The following is a 16,618-nucleotide window of genomic DNA, read 5'->3' as shown; positions in this document are numbered from 1 at the left end:
AAAACATGCACTGTTTCGAATAAGCCACCGACGCTTAGTTAATTTCGATAACATTCACATGATCTCCACTGGTCCAGTTGTCTACATCATTTTTTTTTAAATATTAGTAAATTAATAATAATTTTGTACCCCGAAGTGTTCGATTTTTTTGGGACTCTTACCAAAAATAATTAATTTTATTTTACGTTAATATTTATATATTTTATAAAAATAATTATTCTTTTAGACTAATCATAGAATTAAAAAATTTCGCAAGTTAATATCAAGAAGCTATTTGTTATATATTAAGAAGTTATAAGTATTCTTAAATTATATTAATAATTAATAAATAAAATATACATAGCAATTTCTTAAATATTCTTCGTAAGTTTTTTTTTATTTCACTCCTAATATCTGATAGTATTTTTTATAATTAGTTTAAACATAAATAATTAATAAATATAAATCTATGTCAACCAAATTCACTGAAAAAATAATTCGAAAGCCGTCGGTACGGACGGCACTACCCCCTCTTTTTCCTGCCTCTTGGATTTGAGCTGCTTCCCACTTCCACTAATGATGATAAGTCCAATATCTTACCTATTTTCATGTGCCGGCGAGAGAATTATGTTTTATTTATTTGTATTATTTTTTTTACATTTTTTATGAATTATTATTCTGTTAACTATTTATTATGGAATTAAAAAAAATGACACATTCAAGAGGAAGCTAAAATTTTTGTTTAGATAGATTGAAATTGAATTATAAATATTTTAAGGGATATATATATAATTTTATTATTTTTAAAAAGATTAAATAGATTTTTTTTATATTTAAGAGGACAAATATGAATTATTATTATTTGGTACGGCATCTATGAGAGGTTAACCTTAAAATATACTTAAAAAGACTACAAAATAAATGTCAGCATCTTAATGTTGTTTATGAATTTCTTTTTCCTCTTCTGACAATGTAGCTAATAATAATACTTAATGTGTTTGTATTGATGAAAATAAACTAAACCCTAAAGCTTAGAGAATTTAATTTAAAACCTTAAATATTTGTATTCAAAAATTTTTGATTTGATATATTAAAAATAAAAATAAAGACGAAATAATTTAAATGTTATTATATATAATTATTCTATCTTGATACCCCATCAAATCAATTATTTTGATAGTAGAGGGTTTGATTCGAGAAGAACTCACCTAACCAAAGACTCCTGAATATTTATCATATAGCTCGTTATTAGAACATATCAAGATTCATTCGGAAACTCTTTCTATTACCAAGGGCGAAACGATAAAATATTTTATTTACCTGAATTATAACTTATAATTTCATCAAACAACATTTTTTTTCTCATTTACATTCTGACATTGCTTATGCCTATAACATTTCCATCCAAGTCCACGTGTGATAAATTTTCTAATAACTCCACTACCAATTGAGTGTGTTTGGAAGAGGAAATTCATTTATAGCAATATTTTTAAAATTTTAAAAGTGAATTTACTTGTTGAATAAAAAATTTGGAGAATTTCAAAATTCATGAGTAATTTTTAGAGAATATTTTAGTAACTGAATTTCTCTTTCCAAAATTTACCTAAATAAGTGGGTTTTCAAAATTCCTTATGTTTTTATTTCATTAAATACATGTGATCTTATTATAAGATAAATACTAAAATTTCAAAACATAATTTTATTTAATTCTAATATATATATTTAACATTTTTTACTATAAATATTTATGAAATTTTACAAATACAATTATACACATATTGAATTTTCATATTATTTATTTTTAATATAACTATTATTTTATAATTATTTTATAATTCGTTAAAGTTGAATAACCTGTTTTTTAAAAGATTATTTATCCAAACAAAATTTTTCAAATTTTCAGAAGTTTTTATCCATTCATGACTCTACCATTAACCTTATCACATAAGAGACCTAACTAAAATATAAATTTCCTTCACTACTTGTGTAAAATCCAAACTATCACCCTATTAGCTAGCTATTACTACAACTCTCCCCATTCCATATGAACTAACTCTTAACTACCAATTTTATATCAACATTTAGAAAAACACAAATCAAACACGATAAAACGCTTAATTAGGTGAGTAAAATTTGATTAGAAAAAAAAAAAAAATTTAAGTTAATTGAATAAGTTATTCGAATTATTCGAGTAAACTCGAATAACTCAATTTGAGTTTCGAGTTCAAGACGAGTTGAATTTCACAATTCGAATAATTCAAATAATAAATTGATGTAAATACCATTTTGGTCTCTGGCAGCTTTAAAAATAAGCAAATTTATCTCTATCTCAACAAAAATTACAAAATAAATTCAAAATTATTTTTAAAATTCAAAATATTTATAAAAATTTCAAATTTTAAATTTTTAAAAATAAAAAAATTAAAATTTTAAAATTTTTCTAAAATAATAATTTTAGGACCTATTTAATGATCCAAATTTACCATATTCAAGTATTTATTATTATTTTGTTTTGAAAAAAATTCAAATATATACGGTTTTTGTTCCAACATAAAATTAGTTATACTTAATAATATTTTTATTTGACATGTTTAATTTTTTAATTAAACTAGAACAATTTCATTCAATTCGGCTCAAAATTTATTTACTCGATTTGACTTAAATTTCATTTTACTCAACTCGGTTCGAAAAAATTCAAATTAATTTAGAATAATAAAATAAGTCTTATAAACTTGATTAACTCAAAAAAATTTTACTTAATTCAACCCGACGCTCACCCTACGTCTAATAAAACAATCAAAACTAGAACTCAAGCTTCAAATCTTTGTTTGAAACCGGCCTGTCACTCTAAACAAAATTGTTATCAAGTATGAATTAGATATAACCGTGGGTTTAACCTTAGTATGCCAACCATATCGAATTCAATTTAAACTTTGAATAACATTTTTAAAATTCAAAATAAACCCAAGTTTTTTTTAATGAAACTTTTTATTTAATTTGAATTATTAAATACATTAAAATATTAAAAATCTTATCACACATGTATACACGTATAAACCATCTATTTGGTATAATATTAAAATGAAAAATTTTAATTAAAATTGTTTATCATGATATTGTCATCAATCTCGAGTCGATATTGAGTTAACTTGTGACACTAACTCGATCAAATACATTAAAAGAAATTGTTTAGTACACTGCTAGTAGAGGTTTTAGACTCCATGCAGGGTCAAGAGGATTGACAAATATCCTATAGGGGTATAGTAAAAAATTTTAAAAAATAAATATTTAAAAATAATACATGTCAAATTTTTAAGGCTGCTTATGGAATAGAAAAAAAACACACTGTTAGTGTATCAAATATTCACCTTTACATTAATATATATATGCAATTGATGGAGGTAATAAATTACCTTTGAATAATATAATTTATTTTAATTTTAAAAATATATTTTTATAATTTTTCTAATCGAGTTGGTGACTTGATTAAATATGATACCAACTCAATAAAACATTTAATAATCGATATATGTAAATTATAAAAATATATTTTGAACTTTAAAAGATAAACACAAACCTCAATAAACTCGGGAATTGGATCTTGGTTAAGCAAATATTTTTATTATCAAAGCTTGATGGAACTTATGGACATCTGAATCAAATAATAATAATTTATTATTATTATTATTATTATTATTATTATTATATAATGTTTAAACAATTAATCCTAACAAACTTCGACAGAAAAAGAAGAATATGAATTATTTGGCGATGGATAAATTACATAGGGAAATCTGCTCTTTTATTCTAAATACAAAGTTAATCACAATGGCAAATATAAATATAAATATAAATAATATAAATTTAAATAATTATTTATTATCAAAATTAATTATTATAACCTATGATTAGACTGAAAATTAATATGTATTTAAATACATGTCGAAATAAAACTGAAAAATGTCCTACACGAGGTGAGATATGATATTTAAACTAAAGTAAAATTTGGAGTCAAAACTCAAATATAAGTGAAATTTACACTTAAAAATTCAAAAATCCTAAAATTTCAACCTTACATTAAATAAGGAAAATATTTAAACTATTACTATTGAAATTTTTAAACTCCAAAACTACAAACATAACTCTAAAATAACACGTATCCTATTTATAAGTATAATTTAAAAAATTGTGAGGATATGTGGTACTTACAAAATTAAAAAATCTAACTAATAATATACCAAATATTAATCTTGAAATATTTTTTTTGAACATAGGAATATGTTATTTGTTTGTTGGGTGGTGGTTTGATTGAATTTTCAAATGACAACCCAATCTTTCTTCAGCCTAATCAACAAATCACCTAACTTCTCAATCAATTGGTTGTTATTTATGTCCTTTTGTGATTCATTTTAGATGACTTCTTAACTACTATATAAGACAAATACATTAAGATCTTTGAGATTTCCTCTTTTTTTTTTTTCTTTTTTTTTGAGTATGACTTGGTGACTCAAAATTCTCAAGAAAGTTATTCTAAACTCAGAATAAAAACATACATTTACGAAAGTTATATGGTTTTTTTTATAAATTAAAAATTGAAAGTAAATATTTTTAGAAACTATGTATATCTATTTTTTATTATTAATAACAACCATATTTTGTCCCATTCAGACAGCAATTAGATCAATTGTAGCAGTAATTATTTCAGTGGTGTAACAGATGGGAATCAAAGTGGTTGCATCTAGTTGATAAGAGTTAATTGGATCATATGCTATGGAATATGGAAATGAAATGTGATTGTCTACGTGTTAAAATAATAATGATGTAGTAAAAGAATTTTAATGCCACGGATGGTATATCTGCCCCTTTCAATTTTCATATGCTCATGCATTCACATTTATAGAAGCCTCCTCCCAATCCCATCCCCCATGGATTAAACTTGAAACTAACCTAATTCATTGCAGATTATTTAAAATGGATTTTTATATATTTAATCTGTTTTTCATTTGAGAAGGATTAAAGTCGGGATAAAAAAAAAACACTAAAATTTTTAGTTCTTTTCATGCTTCTAAAGTTAAAAATTTTAAAAATATTAATGTTGGTTGGCCTGATGATTAAGATGTTCATCGTCCTAAGTATGATTTGAGTTCGAATTGCGTTAATCAAATTATTGTTAGGATTTTACTCTTTTATTATAATTCACCAATAAATAATATAAAAAGAATATAAGAATAAGTTTTAAAAGTAAATTATCTGAACATTTACAATTCTTTTAATATACCAAATACGAAGTGTGAATTCTTTTGTTAAGAATTTATATAAAGTAATAGTTTGAGTTTTTTTTTAATTTATTAGATGACACAAATTTAAATATTGTTATTCTTTAAATTTTTTAATATTGTAATAATAAAAAAATAACTTTTATGTAAATAATAATTTTAAAGTTGAGATCAACATTTTTTTTATGAGATATTAGTCCTACCATATTTCAATGAAAAAGATACGTCACTAAACTCAAAGGTCAACCCGTAATTTAACTTCAAGCAGTGACTTTTGGATCAATCATGAATTATTGAAATTTGACTAATTAAGCTGTTGAGTTAACCCGCCGGCATTTTAGTTTCCATATGTCCTACAATATTAATTTTTTATAATAGTGATTTGAATTTAGATTATTTTAAGGTAAATAAATACTTGATTAATAGATTATAATTTTGAGTTTAAAAATTTACGTATGATGAGAAAAAAAAAACATTTATACTATGTTGTTGCGACCTTGTAAATTGGAAGGACTCGTTTATATTATTTTGTATATTTTTATATAATTAATATTTTAACTCTTTAATTGTTGAATTTATTAATATAATTATACTAATTATATTTATAAATTTTTAATTGATTCGATATTCTTATCATATCGTTCTAAAATATTGTATATATTAATATTTCTTAAAAAATATTGAAAATACATCAAATTTAACTTACATAATTTAATGAATAAAATATAAAATATTATCATTAAATATATCTTAAATCATTTTTATTGAATGACCTGTTACTCAGATTCAGAAGGTAATAGTGAGTGGATTAGTCAAGTTTGAGGTAATTAATAACTTATTAGGAGATTATTATTTATTCCTTTCTTAGCATTTACTCAGTTGTTTTAGGGAAAAAAGTTGAATGTGACTGTGGGACCATCAAAAAAAGATAAGAGACACCAATCTAGTAATTCCATGCAAAAGGCAAGGCTACATATATAAATCACAACTTTAGCTATTCCATTGCTTTAAAGTCGCCTACTTCTATACAGTCCACAAAAACCCATTACAGAAACTCAAGAAACATGGGACAAAGTTCTGGTTATAACAGTACTTCAGTTCTGCAACTCATCACCATTGTTTCTTGTCTCGTGGTGCTCTCCTGTTCAGGATCCGTCAGTGCTTACAAGAACTACACAGTCGGTGGTTCCCTTGGTTGGTTTGATGCCCTCGAAAAGCCTGATGTTAATTACCAGAAATGGGCTGATTCCAAGAACTTCAGCTTGGGAGATTTCCTCAGTAAGTCCTTTTTATATATTTGTTTAGTTTCCTCTTTGAATCATATGTGATGAAAATCTATGGATTTTTAGTAAATATCCATTAATAGAAGAAAATCTTGTCGACCCCAAAGTAAGTAAATGTTTTAAAAACTTTTTTAAGTAGGGAGATCTTTAAGTTAATGAAAAGCTCCATTACTTGATCTGTTGTGCAGTTTTTTTAACAACATTCCCCTTTTTTTTTGGCTGAATTTCTTTTTGTAAAAGATGAAACAGAGACTACTCCAAATTTGGATGATCCCTTGATTTCTTCTTAAATTTGCTCTCAGTCATGCCTCATCTCAGCTATAGATTTCATTTTACTGTCTTAAATATATACTTACATATGAGATTTTCACATCTATCCTAGACAGTTGGCCTAATATAAATCTCAACCTTTCTTCAAATTTGGTTTGTGTTTTTGAGTTTTAGCGGTTAATCTGCCATGGAGTTGATAGAAATCGGTAAATGGGAAGGGATAAAAGAGATGGATTGTGTTGCAAGAAGCCTCCTATCCCATGTGCAAATTCCATTGTCAGAATATTTTTGCTGACTGACATACTAAAAGTTGAGGGCATTAGATTCTTGGACTTTGAACATAACATGCATCTTCTCAACACCCCCTTTTCCAACCTGGCTGATAATGATTATTTACATGTCACATTGACTTAAATCGATGTATTTTAGCCGAATTAATAGGTTTATAATGTTAGATTATGTTAAAGCTTGTTAGAGTATGGCTTTGAATTAAATATGCATCATTTGATTTAGAGTTTTGTCTACATAATTTAATTTATTCTTTGTTTTTTTTTAATGCAAAAACTGGTGTTATATTACAATTGTTGGTTTTCACGACATCGTTTTGATTTCGTTCAACGCACAGTCTTCAACACGGATAACAACCATTCAGTAATCCAAACATACAATTTCACCACATACAAGTTCTGCGATTACGACGACGCTCTTCAAAACGACACGATCGAATGGTCAGCTGCAGATCCTTCTTCCACGGCGCCTCATTCAATCTCAGTAGCGGTTCCTCTACTGAAAGAAGGGATGAACTATTTCTTTTCCAGTGACTACGATGGGGAGCAATGCAACAATGGTCAGCATTTCAAGATAAACGTCACCCACGGCCAAGGGCTGCCGAAGAGCTTAGATCAGTCGGATGATGCGCCGGCGCCCAACAGCCCTGATTACAGGGGCGATGACTCCGCCCCTGAAACCATCGTGCCTGCCAACTTCAATCACCCCATTGAAGAGGAAAGCGATAAGGATGAAGCTTCTGGCTCGGGATCGGTTTATTTTAACACCCAATTCTATGGGTTTTTAATATTCTTACAAATTGTTTGCATATTTTTCAAAATTTGATGCTCCAGAATTATTATTTTTATTACTATATTACTATATTCTTTTTCTCCTTATACTTTAGGATTTGCGAGCGTGTGTTTAGGATTATATATCTGGTTTTTGTAAAATAACAAAAGTAGTAATATAATATAATAATTTAAAATCATGATTTATTTATTAATTTCTTGTTCGGCATGATTGTGGTCCAAAATGTTTTTTTTTCTAGTTACATTTAGGCTGAATTTAGATGAGCGGTAAGATACAGTATGATATGTTTAACTTATTTTTAATCTCATTTTATAGTGTCAAATTTTATTATTAGCATTATTTTTACATTAATTATAGATGAATTTACCGTCCATTTAAACCCACCATTATAATTATAAGTATGTTTTAAAAAAATCGTAAATCTAAATAAATTTAAATATTTATAATCAAAATTAATTATCACAATGATAAAATCAATAATTAAAATAAATTTAATAGAACTCACTCTTAAATCAAAATAAAATTTGAATTGAAACCTTTTTTCCTAAGAAAATCTAATATTCATTTTATTTATCTAGGTAAATTATATTATTAGTTATTAATAATTTTTTAATGATACAACTATAAAAAGTTACAAAATGATCATCTAACAAATTAATTTTGTCTTTTTCAGTCACCAACTTGCTAAAGGTGATAGCTTTTAAAATTAGCATAATAACAAATTTAATCCTTAATATTTGTATATTGTGTAATTTATTTTTTTTACAATTTTATTTTACTTTAACCCTTTCACCTAAAAAGTTAAAAATATAAATTCATCAACTAAATTTAATTAAAAATATACAAAAAAATAAAATAATAATTTTTATTTTTTTCTTATTTTTATAATTAACATTCAATGTCACAAAAAAATAAATATGCAAAAAAAAACTATACAATATATAAATATTAAAGATTAGTTTAAAAAAAATCAAAACTAAATTAATATAATTCAATTTATCACATTTTTAATATTTTTTTACTTACCGATTTCGGTATAATGATAATTTGTGCATCATATCTCATATTAGTAATATAAATATAAACATTAAAATTATCAACATCATATCTTAATAAATTAATATTTTAACAAATCAATGATTAAATTTAATAAGCACGATAATAAATTTAGGACTTAAGATTTATTTATTGCTGTTGATTATTTTAACTATTTTGAAAGGATTATTTTTACCCTCAACCTTAAAAATTAGTTATTTTTTATTTTAAATTAAATAATTTAATTAAACTGATAAAAATTTAATAGCTTTAGCGTGATAGGACATGTGACCATTTACATGTAATTCATTATTGACATAGCTTTATTCTTTTCTAATTTATAAACCTTATTAAAATTTGTTGAATCTTTTAACTATTTTTATTACTTTTTAAAAAAAAATTATAAAGGCAATGCAAATTGATAGTAAATTGTCACCCAATCAAATTTTCCACCTACAAAATATACAATTTGACTCAATTTTTAAAGTCGAGAGTCAAAACAATCTATAAAAAAAAATAATATTCAATCATGTTTATCGAGAGCATTGTTTTTACACAGTTAAATGTTTATTAAAAAAATTATTTAATTATTATTTTTATTTTTCGTGTTCATTTTACCACTTAACAAAGTAATTTCTAAAGTCGGATGAAACAAAAGATTATTACCCTTCACACAGGGTTTTTTCACTACACAAATAGAAGTAAAAAATTTTTCAATTTTAATTTTTAAAATAAAATTTGAAGACATTTATCTATATTCTGCTTGTGGAATTAATTCATATAAAAGAATAGCATAGGATAATATTTAGTGGAGGAAACAAAATCAAAACATAAGAATACCTTTTTTTTTTTTTGGCAAATATCATGAAACATTTAATCATCATTAACATTTTAAAGGGTAAATACAACCACCGCATTCCATGGGAATTATCCATGCTTTCCAACAACTAATAACATGGAAAACAACTGGAACCACCATGGCTGTTTAATCCTAGAAAAGAATGAAGAAATATTGGGCCAAAAACAACGACATTCAACATTCAACAAACAACAACAAAACCATCCACAATTTTCATTCAACTTGGAAACATGGGTCAACTCAAACGTGCACTTCTTTCATGTCCTCCTCCGTTTTCCAGACAACATCTTCCAGACAGGTCGAAAGGCTTTTGTAGAACTGCAAAAGAAAAACCCCAAACCTTTTAATCGCCAGCAAATTAATAATCTCGGTAACGACAGAGTGAGTTTAGAAACACAAGAGAAATCAACTGCAACTCATGTATGTTGTCTATTTAAAGACCAGCAGACAGGTTTGATACTTGGTTTGAGTAAGCAGATAAGCTAGAGCACGTGTGTTTAACATTGGAGAATTTCAGTCTCACGATCGGACAACAAATTTTAGACATTATCGAGATGTAAGATGCTTTGTGATGCGCAATAATGGTCTAACTCGTATAATATAATAGTGACAATATAAGGACTAATCCAAAACTATGACAGGAATCGAAGTCATTTGGAACTTTCCATTTGCATTTAACCAACTTCTTTCTACCGGCAAAAACGTTCTTCCATTTCCATCAGCTATAACCAATTATATGCCGTTACAGAACTCTAACAATAAGATACATTTAGAAAATGTAATGAAATTGTAATAAGAGAATCATGGGGTACCGTATTGAATTCCAATGTGTCCCCCTTTGCTTTTCGGACCTCAACCATATGTAAACTAGGTGCCACTTGAAATATCTGATCAACAAAATAAACAGTTTAATTAAATACAAAACGTCAGCCAAGATTTAAAATAAAATGTTGCTTTAACTGTAAGTTACCTCAGTGGCGACATTAAGGTTTCCTTTTCTTCCTGCTTTCAAATTCTGGAGTCTCATCTACATAAAAGCAATACAAAATAAATATACTTTATATATAGATTTCGATAATTACCTTTATTATATTGTGTATAAGATTTACTCACCTTGTAGTTTTTCTTGTGGACATCAAACCCGAGAGGCTTTGCAGCTTCTTCGATCTTATGGATGATCTCATTAGCAGGACATTTAGATGTAAACCTTGTTTCTCTCTTAAATCCCTGCAGAAAATGGAACAAGCAACGGTTCAAATTTAGATGTAAATAGCCAGTATAATATTATTAGTCATCTTTCTCAAGCAAATAGACACTATATGTCTGCTTTCTTAATTGGCTTTGATAGCCTATTGATATCAGATAATGTCCTATTTGGCATTGGACATACTGCGGATTTGATGTTTCCATTCTAGTGACAATGAAATCGTGCAAAGGAAAGGTAACGACCAGGGTTTGACAGTTGATATACAAAAACGAAAAGCCTTTTAACATACAAACCTCTTCTGCATCGAACAGGTTCCCAAGGTTTAACCCTTTTGACATAGAAATTAACTCGAAAGCGTTCATAGCTGTTGGTTGTTCTTCTCTCTGTTCTGTTACATGGTGCTCCTGTCATGTTAACCAACATATTGAAATTATTAAGATAAAAAGTCAAAGAAGCACCAAATGTAACAGCAGTTGTCCAATATGCGGATGTCAACTTAGAGAAAGACTGCATCAACTTACTTCATAATCTTTAAAAACAGCTTCTACATCGTCTAAATTCGTATCGTCTTTCTCCTCGAACACAGGAGGCTTGTAACCCTTTTTAAACCATTCATCTTTCAAAATTTCAGGAATAGTAATGCGCTGCAACATGAGAAAAATATATGTACACATTAACCTTATGCTAAGTCCATCTGATTAGATAAAAGCAAAACAAAATCTTGTGAAGGCAAATGATTCCCAAACATTTAAGTCCAACATAAAAATGCATATGAATACAAGCAGAATATGAACCTTGAAGCCGAAACGAACTGTCTTTTATGCACTTGTAGTTGAAATTTTCATAAATTCATAACATAGTAAGAGGTCATCAACTTCAAATTCAGAATACATGATCGATAAATTCATGGGTGGCTTTGATGAAAAATGAACCCAGAAAAGGATAAGGAGTTATAAGGTGTGGTTATCTTTCCTTAGAAATTATATTCAGACTGCAAGTTGAAATCTTTGAGAGATGAAAAGAGGAAAAAGAGAAAGAGCAGATAGAATTATACATTTTTAATATCTATCTGGCAGATTTCTCGGACTCCATCTCCCACGCTTATGTCCGCTAACAAGGAAAATGTGTTAGACAATATTTATTGAAGATGGAGGGGCAAAAGACAAATGAATAAAAACACAGTAAAATACAATATTATTTCTATTGTTTCAGACTATAATTATTGCACATCCAACAAGAATTTAACCAAGCGATTTTTTTATAGGACATTCTTTTTTTCTATCATGAGTATAGCTTTGTTTTATCTAGTTTTAGAAGCTTTACTTAGCATAGCAATATACAATGTTACTTCACTTGCCACCACCATACAAAGAATAGAAATCTTTTTGCCCCTCTTCCTATTCAATGCACACAGAATTTAATATCCAATCTTGAAACACATCCAGGTAAGGAGAGTTAGGCATAGTTACTTACAGTCATCGGGTTTGGATCCAGGATTTGAGTTATCAATTTCATTGCACTAAAAGATAACCAAGGGGGGCAAGTGAATTCAGCTGCTGAAATCTGTATATTCGAAAAATAGAGTGAAAAACAGGCAACGAGTGACAATGGATAACTGCAACATTCAATTACAAAACACAGACCTTTTTGTACAGGTTCATAAGATTAGAATCATCGAAAGGCAAGTAACCTGCAAGCAACACAAAGAGTATCACTCCACACGACCACAGGTCTGCAGTAGCTCCATCATAGCCTCCATCATCAAGGACCTATGTATAGGAAGAGAGAAGCCGGGGTTTCTAAGGGGTTATACAATTACAAATGATGGAAGGAAAATTTAGTGTGATTGAACTAGTGTCTGCACCTCAGGAGCAACGTAATTTGGTGTTCCACAGGTAGTGTGAAGGAGACCGTCATCCTATAAATTCAACTTCAGATTAGAAATATTTCTGAATGTTATAAAGCCATCAAAGGCACACAGAGACAGAACCAATCTTACAAGATTACGGAATCAATCAGTTACATCAAGACTCAGGACCTTAAAATATTCACATGAATGTTTAAATAAGTAGGATAAATAACACAGACAACAAAGAAGTTAAAGACTAGACAAAGCTTAATAATGTATCATGTAGAAGGAAAAAGAGGATGTCATAATTACCCTGACTTGCTTAGATAGTGCACTCAACCCAAAGTCAGAAACTTTGAGGTTACCATATGCATCCAACAGCAAATTTTCAGGCTGCAAGAAAATCAAGAGGAACTTCATTTCCTGATAGCATAAGATGCATGCATGCATGCACATATATGCATAAGTATAAACATATTCTCCTTAAAGGGTGCCAAATTTAAATACCTTAAGATCCCTATGGTAGACGCCTCTGCTATGGCAGTAATCAACAGCATTAATGAGCTGGTGGAAATATCTTCGTGCCTCATCTTCTCTCATCCTTCCGTTGTTTACCTTCAGAATTAAGAAATGGTTTAAATATATACAAGATCTAAAGTTAGCTTCTCTTAAAACAAGGTACAAATATTAAATCAGTACTGAAACTAGGAAACATATTAGTGCAGCTCCACCAACACAAATGAGAATCTAACATAATATGCAAATATCCCAGATATCATCAACTTACAATTTTGTCAAAGAGCTCTCCCCCGGTGACATACTCCAAAACAATAAATATCTTTGTCTTGCTTCCCATTACCTGAATAAAAGCAAACAAAATAATTTGATACAAACATCCAAAGCTCTACTAAAATGATAGACGAATGTAAATGCTAACGGATGGTTTTCTCTTAGATGCTTAACTGCTATAGGTGAAAAGCATTAGATCAGAAGGCAAGATGAAACAGAAAACTAGTTCTTAGGTTTGTTTTAAACAGGCATTGCAAGAGATTGGTCATTAAAAAAAGCTTGGATGTTGCTCTTTCATCTTTGATCATATACTCAGTTCAAATATGAATATTATAAGGATCAATAAAGATGGTAGTAAACAAAAGCCAAAATTTTTATATAATGTTGAAGCTTGGAGTAATCATGCCACCATTTCAGTGCTAATGCTACAGATAGAAATGAAGAAGGGAGGCTTTGTTTCAGAATACAAGATTCTTGAAAATGGCCCAAATCTGCAACTCATTATTGAGGAATATGCATTTTACCGCATAAATCATAATCATACTCTAGAGAAAAAGAAGAATGAGTAGATGGTGCATATATCAGGCCCCCACCCTCCCCTGGAACCCAACCGGTCAACCAGAACACACAGAGAGAGATAGAGATAGAAACCTCGTATAAACGGACAACATTTGGATGCTTTATCAACTTCATTGTTGCTATTTCCCTCTTGATCTGCAAAAGCAAGCAAGAAAACAACTTTAGATGCAATATCTGAAAAGTAGAATTTCGTTTCTCAAAATGTGGGTAATAATAGCTTTGACAAACTATGAAAATAGATATAGAGAAGAGATAAGGAAGCATGCAGAAGAAAAGAAACCTGTTCAGCCATCTTGTGCTTGAGAACCTTCTCTTTATCAAGGATCTTAAGTGCCACAGGTTCTCCAGTCTCTGTATTTCTTGCAAACTTCACTTTAGCAAATGTTCCTTCCCCAATTGTCCTTCCCATCTCATATTTACCCACGCGCCGCTTAATTTTAGGTTGACTCATTTCTCTTATATCTTTACTTCACTTTTGCAAGCTCTTAAAACCTGTTCCTGAGACGAGCATCTTTATCACTCAATTTTGCAGTATCACACAGCATCAAATCATAAAAAGAAGGGCTTAAAACACCAAATTATGAAGCAAAAGGAACGTTGAAAAGTGAATATTCAATCTTTAAAAACTCCTCATTAACATATAGCACAAGAACATTATCTGGAATATGCGAATCTTAGTTCAAGTAGAAAACTTGGTGGAAATTCAATTTGAAGCAATAAAACTGATCTAATCCCTAGAATGAAAGGTAATTGTCATTGAAATGGCATCAGACATAAAAAAAATAAACATATGAACAAAACGAGAAAAAAAGGTAAAATCTCGGCAAAATAAAACAGCCAAATGGAGTAAACTACTCACAATTAACACTCAATAGATTTTTTTGCTAAGAACCTCAAAAGTACAGAGGCATGTCCTTTAAATTATTTTTTTTTCAAATGATGCAGAAATCTGGAAAATTCAGCTTAAATAAGAGAGAGAGAAGAGTAAAAAAGTACTTTGTATCAACCTCATCATAGATAATAAAATAATCAACAGCTAACAAATTGACATAAACAAATGAATTACTACATAAAATATTACCCCCTAGATCTTTTCCCCTTGCTTACAACCACGAATTCTTTGTTGGTATTAAAAAATACATCATAATAAAAACAATTAAATTTTTTAAAGCGAGAAATGCATGCATTACGCCCCCAAAGCCATGAAATTTAAACTAATCGTCCACACTAGGGACAAAATCAAGTGTAAAGCTTTTGCTGGTTTAAGGAACTCGAGAATTACCCAGAAAAGCAAAATAAATTTGGGGGTTGAATTGATATCAGAAAAGGCTGAGCTAAGGCCTATAAGGGTCAAGAAACATCAACCAACAGTAAAAAATCCAATCTCTTTTGTACGAAAATGTACAAGCTTCGAAGCAAATTCGATAACGGCACTACAAACTAGAAAGTATAGAATTCTAAGTAGTATATATAGCAATTAAATAATAAAAGAATAATTATTTATTCGTATATGATTGGAAGAATGATCATTATTGGAGGAGAAAAAAGAAAAAGGGATATACTCGAGAAGAGAAGTGGATAAGAAAGGAAGAATTATGAGCTTTTTGAGGCAGAGCGGCAAAAGGAAAAATGGCTTTTGGGTTAGCTCAAGAGGCGGACATAAATAAGAAAAGCCAAAATAAAAGACTCAGCTGAGACTATAACCAGACAAGCTTTTGCCACCTGCTACTTTTTTCTTGTTTGTTTTAAATTATATAAACGAAAAGGTGGGTTCACTGGGTTGATTAATAATTCAACAAACCTGAATTTTCTTAGCCATTAATAGCTACCTAAAATAAATGTTAGTAGTAAACATTGATATGGATGATACTGATGGAAAAGGTATTGTGGATGGTGGTGAAAAAGGATATTGTAAAAACATAAATGAATGATGACTGTAAGAAAAAGTGGAATTCCTGTGGTCCACGACACGGTCCCCCATCTGGTCTTAATCAACATATTTCTGTCTGAAAGTGACCCCACTGGTTACCGCAGCAATCAATTTCTTTTTTCTAATTTAAATTACACATTCAATTTGTAAATATAATTAATTATAGATATCAAACTTTGGAATTTGATTTATGAATGAATTTATAAAATTAAATAAATATTTTTTTGTTTTTATTTATATAATTATATGTATCTATAAATTAATAATAAAACGACGTAGTGTAATTTATGGAAATTAATTTAAAATAATAAATTATGTATATAATTATATAAAATTAGAATTTATGTACTAAATTAATTTTTAAATTAAGGATTTTTGTATATTTTTGTATGGATATTCCTTTACTTGAACATTCACCATGATACAATAGTGTAAAAAATATTATTCAAATCGTATTTTTGAAATATTAATCTCATTTGTTT

At 28.4% G+C, this 16,618-nt stretch overlaps 2 protein-coding genes across 13 annotated transcripts; one reads left to right on the top strand and one right to left on the bottom strand.

The window, feature by feature from the left end:
• Positions 1-6,217: 6,217 nt before the first annotated feature.
• On the top strand, positions 6,218-8,081 carry LOC107959281 (blue copper protein). Its single transcript, XM_016895291.2, has 2 exons — positions 6,218-6,533; positions 7,434-8,081. Exons 1-2 carry the CDS (start codon positions 6,320-6,322, stop codon positions 7,919-7,921), a joined length of 702 nt encoding a protein of 233 aa, XP_016750780.2. The 5' UTR covers positions 6,218-6,319; the 3' UTR covers positions 7,922-8,081.
• Positions 8,082-9,785: 1,704 nt separating this feature from the next.
• LOC107959280 (CBL-interacting protein kinase 32) lies at positions 9,786-15,933 on the bottom strand. 12 transcript variants are annotated; one of them, XM_016895285.2, is made up of 15 exons: positions 15,489-15,933; positions 14,487-14,704; positions 14,279-14,341; positions 13,626-13,697; positions 13,346-13,453; positions 13,151-13,231; positions 12,854-12,907; positions 12,633-12,758; positions 12,463-12,552; positions 11,511-11,633; positions 11,283-11,393; positions 10,896-11,009; positions 10,753-10,809; positions 10,595-10,669; positions 9,786-10,100 (listed from the first exon to the last, which is right to left on the bottom strand). In XM_016895285.2, the coding sequence occupies exons 2-15, from the start codon at positions 14,655-14,657 to the stop codon at positions 10,023-10,025; spliced, it is 1,323 nt and encodes a 440-aa protein (XP_016750774.2). In that variant the 5' UTR covers positions 14,658-14,704; positions 15,489-15,933; the 3' UTR covers positions 9,786-10,022. The 12 variants fall into 12 exon arrangements, 10 of the variants coding, with proteins under 10 accessions (XP_016750774.2, XP_016750775.2, XP_016750777.2 ...); XM_016895286.2 differs by having other exon boundaries at positions 14,487-14,698; positions 15,489-15,930; XM_016895288.2 differs by having other exon boundaries at positions 15,769-15,854.
• Positions 15,934-16,618: the final 685 nt, after the last annotated feature.

This window comes from Gossypium hirsutum, chromosome A05 (assembly GCF_007990345.1).
Source record: "Gossypium hirsutum isolate 1008001.06 chromosome A05, Gossypium_hirsutum_v2.1, whole genome shotgun sequence".
NCBI classification, from domain to species: Eukaryota; Viridiplantae; Streptophyta; class Magnoliopsida; order Malvales; family Malvaceae; genus Gossypium; species Gossypium hirsutum.
Note: the sequence above shows the minus strand (reverse complement) of the source record. Positions and strands in the feature narration are given on the sequence as shown.

Excerpts from the sequence above, each read along its gene's own strand:
- LOC107959281 (XM_016895291.2), top strand. The coding sequence starts at position 6,320 with ATGGGACAAAGTTCTGGTTATAACAGTACTTCAGTTCTGCAACTCATC. Across the intron at positions 6,534-7,433 it reads CAGCTTGGGAGATTTCCTCA|TCTTCAACACGGATAACAAC; the intron begins GTAAGTCCTTTT and ends TTCAACGCACAG.
- LOC107959280 (XM_016895285.2), bottom strand. The coding sequence starts at position 14,657 with ATGAGTCAACCTAAAATTAAGCGGCGCGTGGGTAAATATGAGATGGGA. Across the intron at positions 12,759-12,853 it reads CAAATTACGTTGCTCCTGAG|GTCCTTGATGATGGAGGCTA; the intron begins GTGCAGACACTA and ends TCCTATACATAG. Across the intron at positions 11,010-11,282 it reads ACCTGTTCGATGCAGAAGAG|GGATTTAAGAGAGAAACAAG; the intron begins GTTTGTATGTTA and ends CATTTTCTGCAG.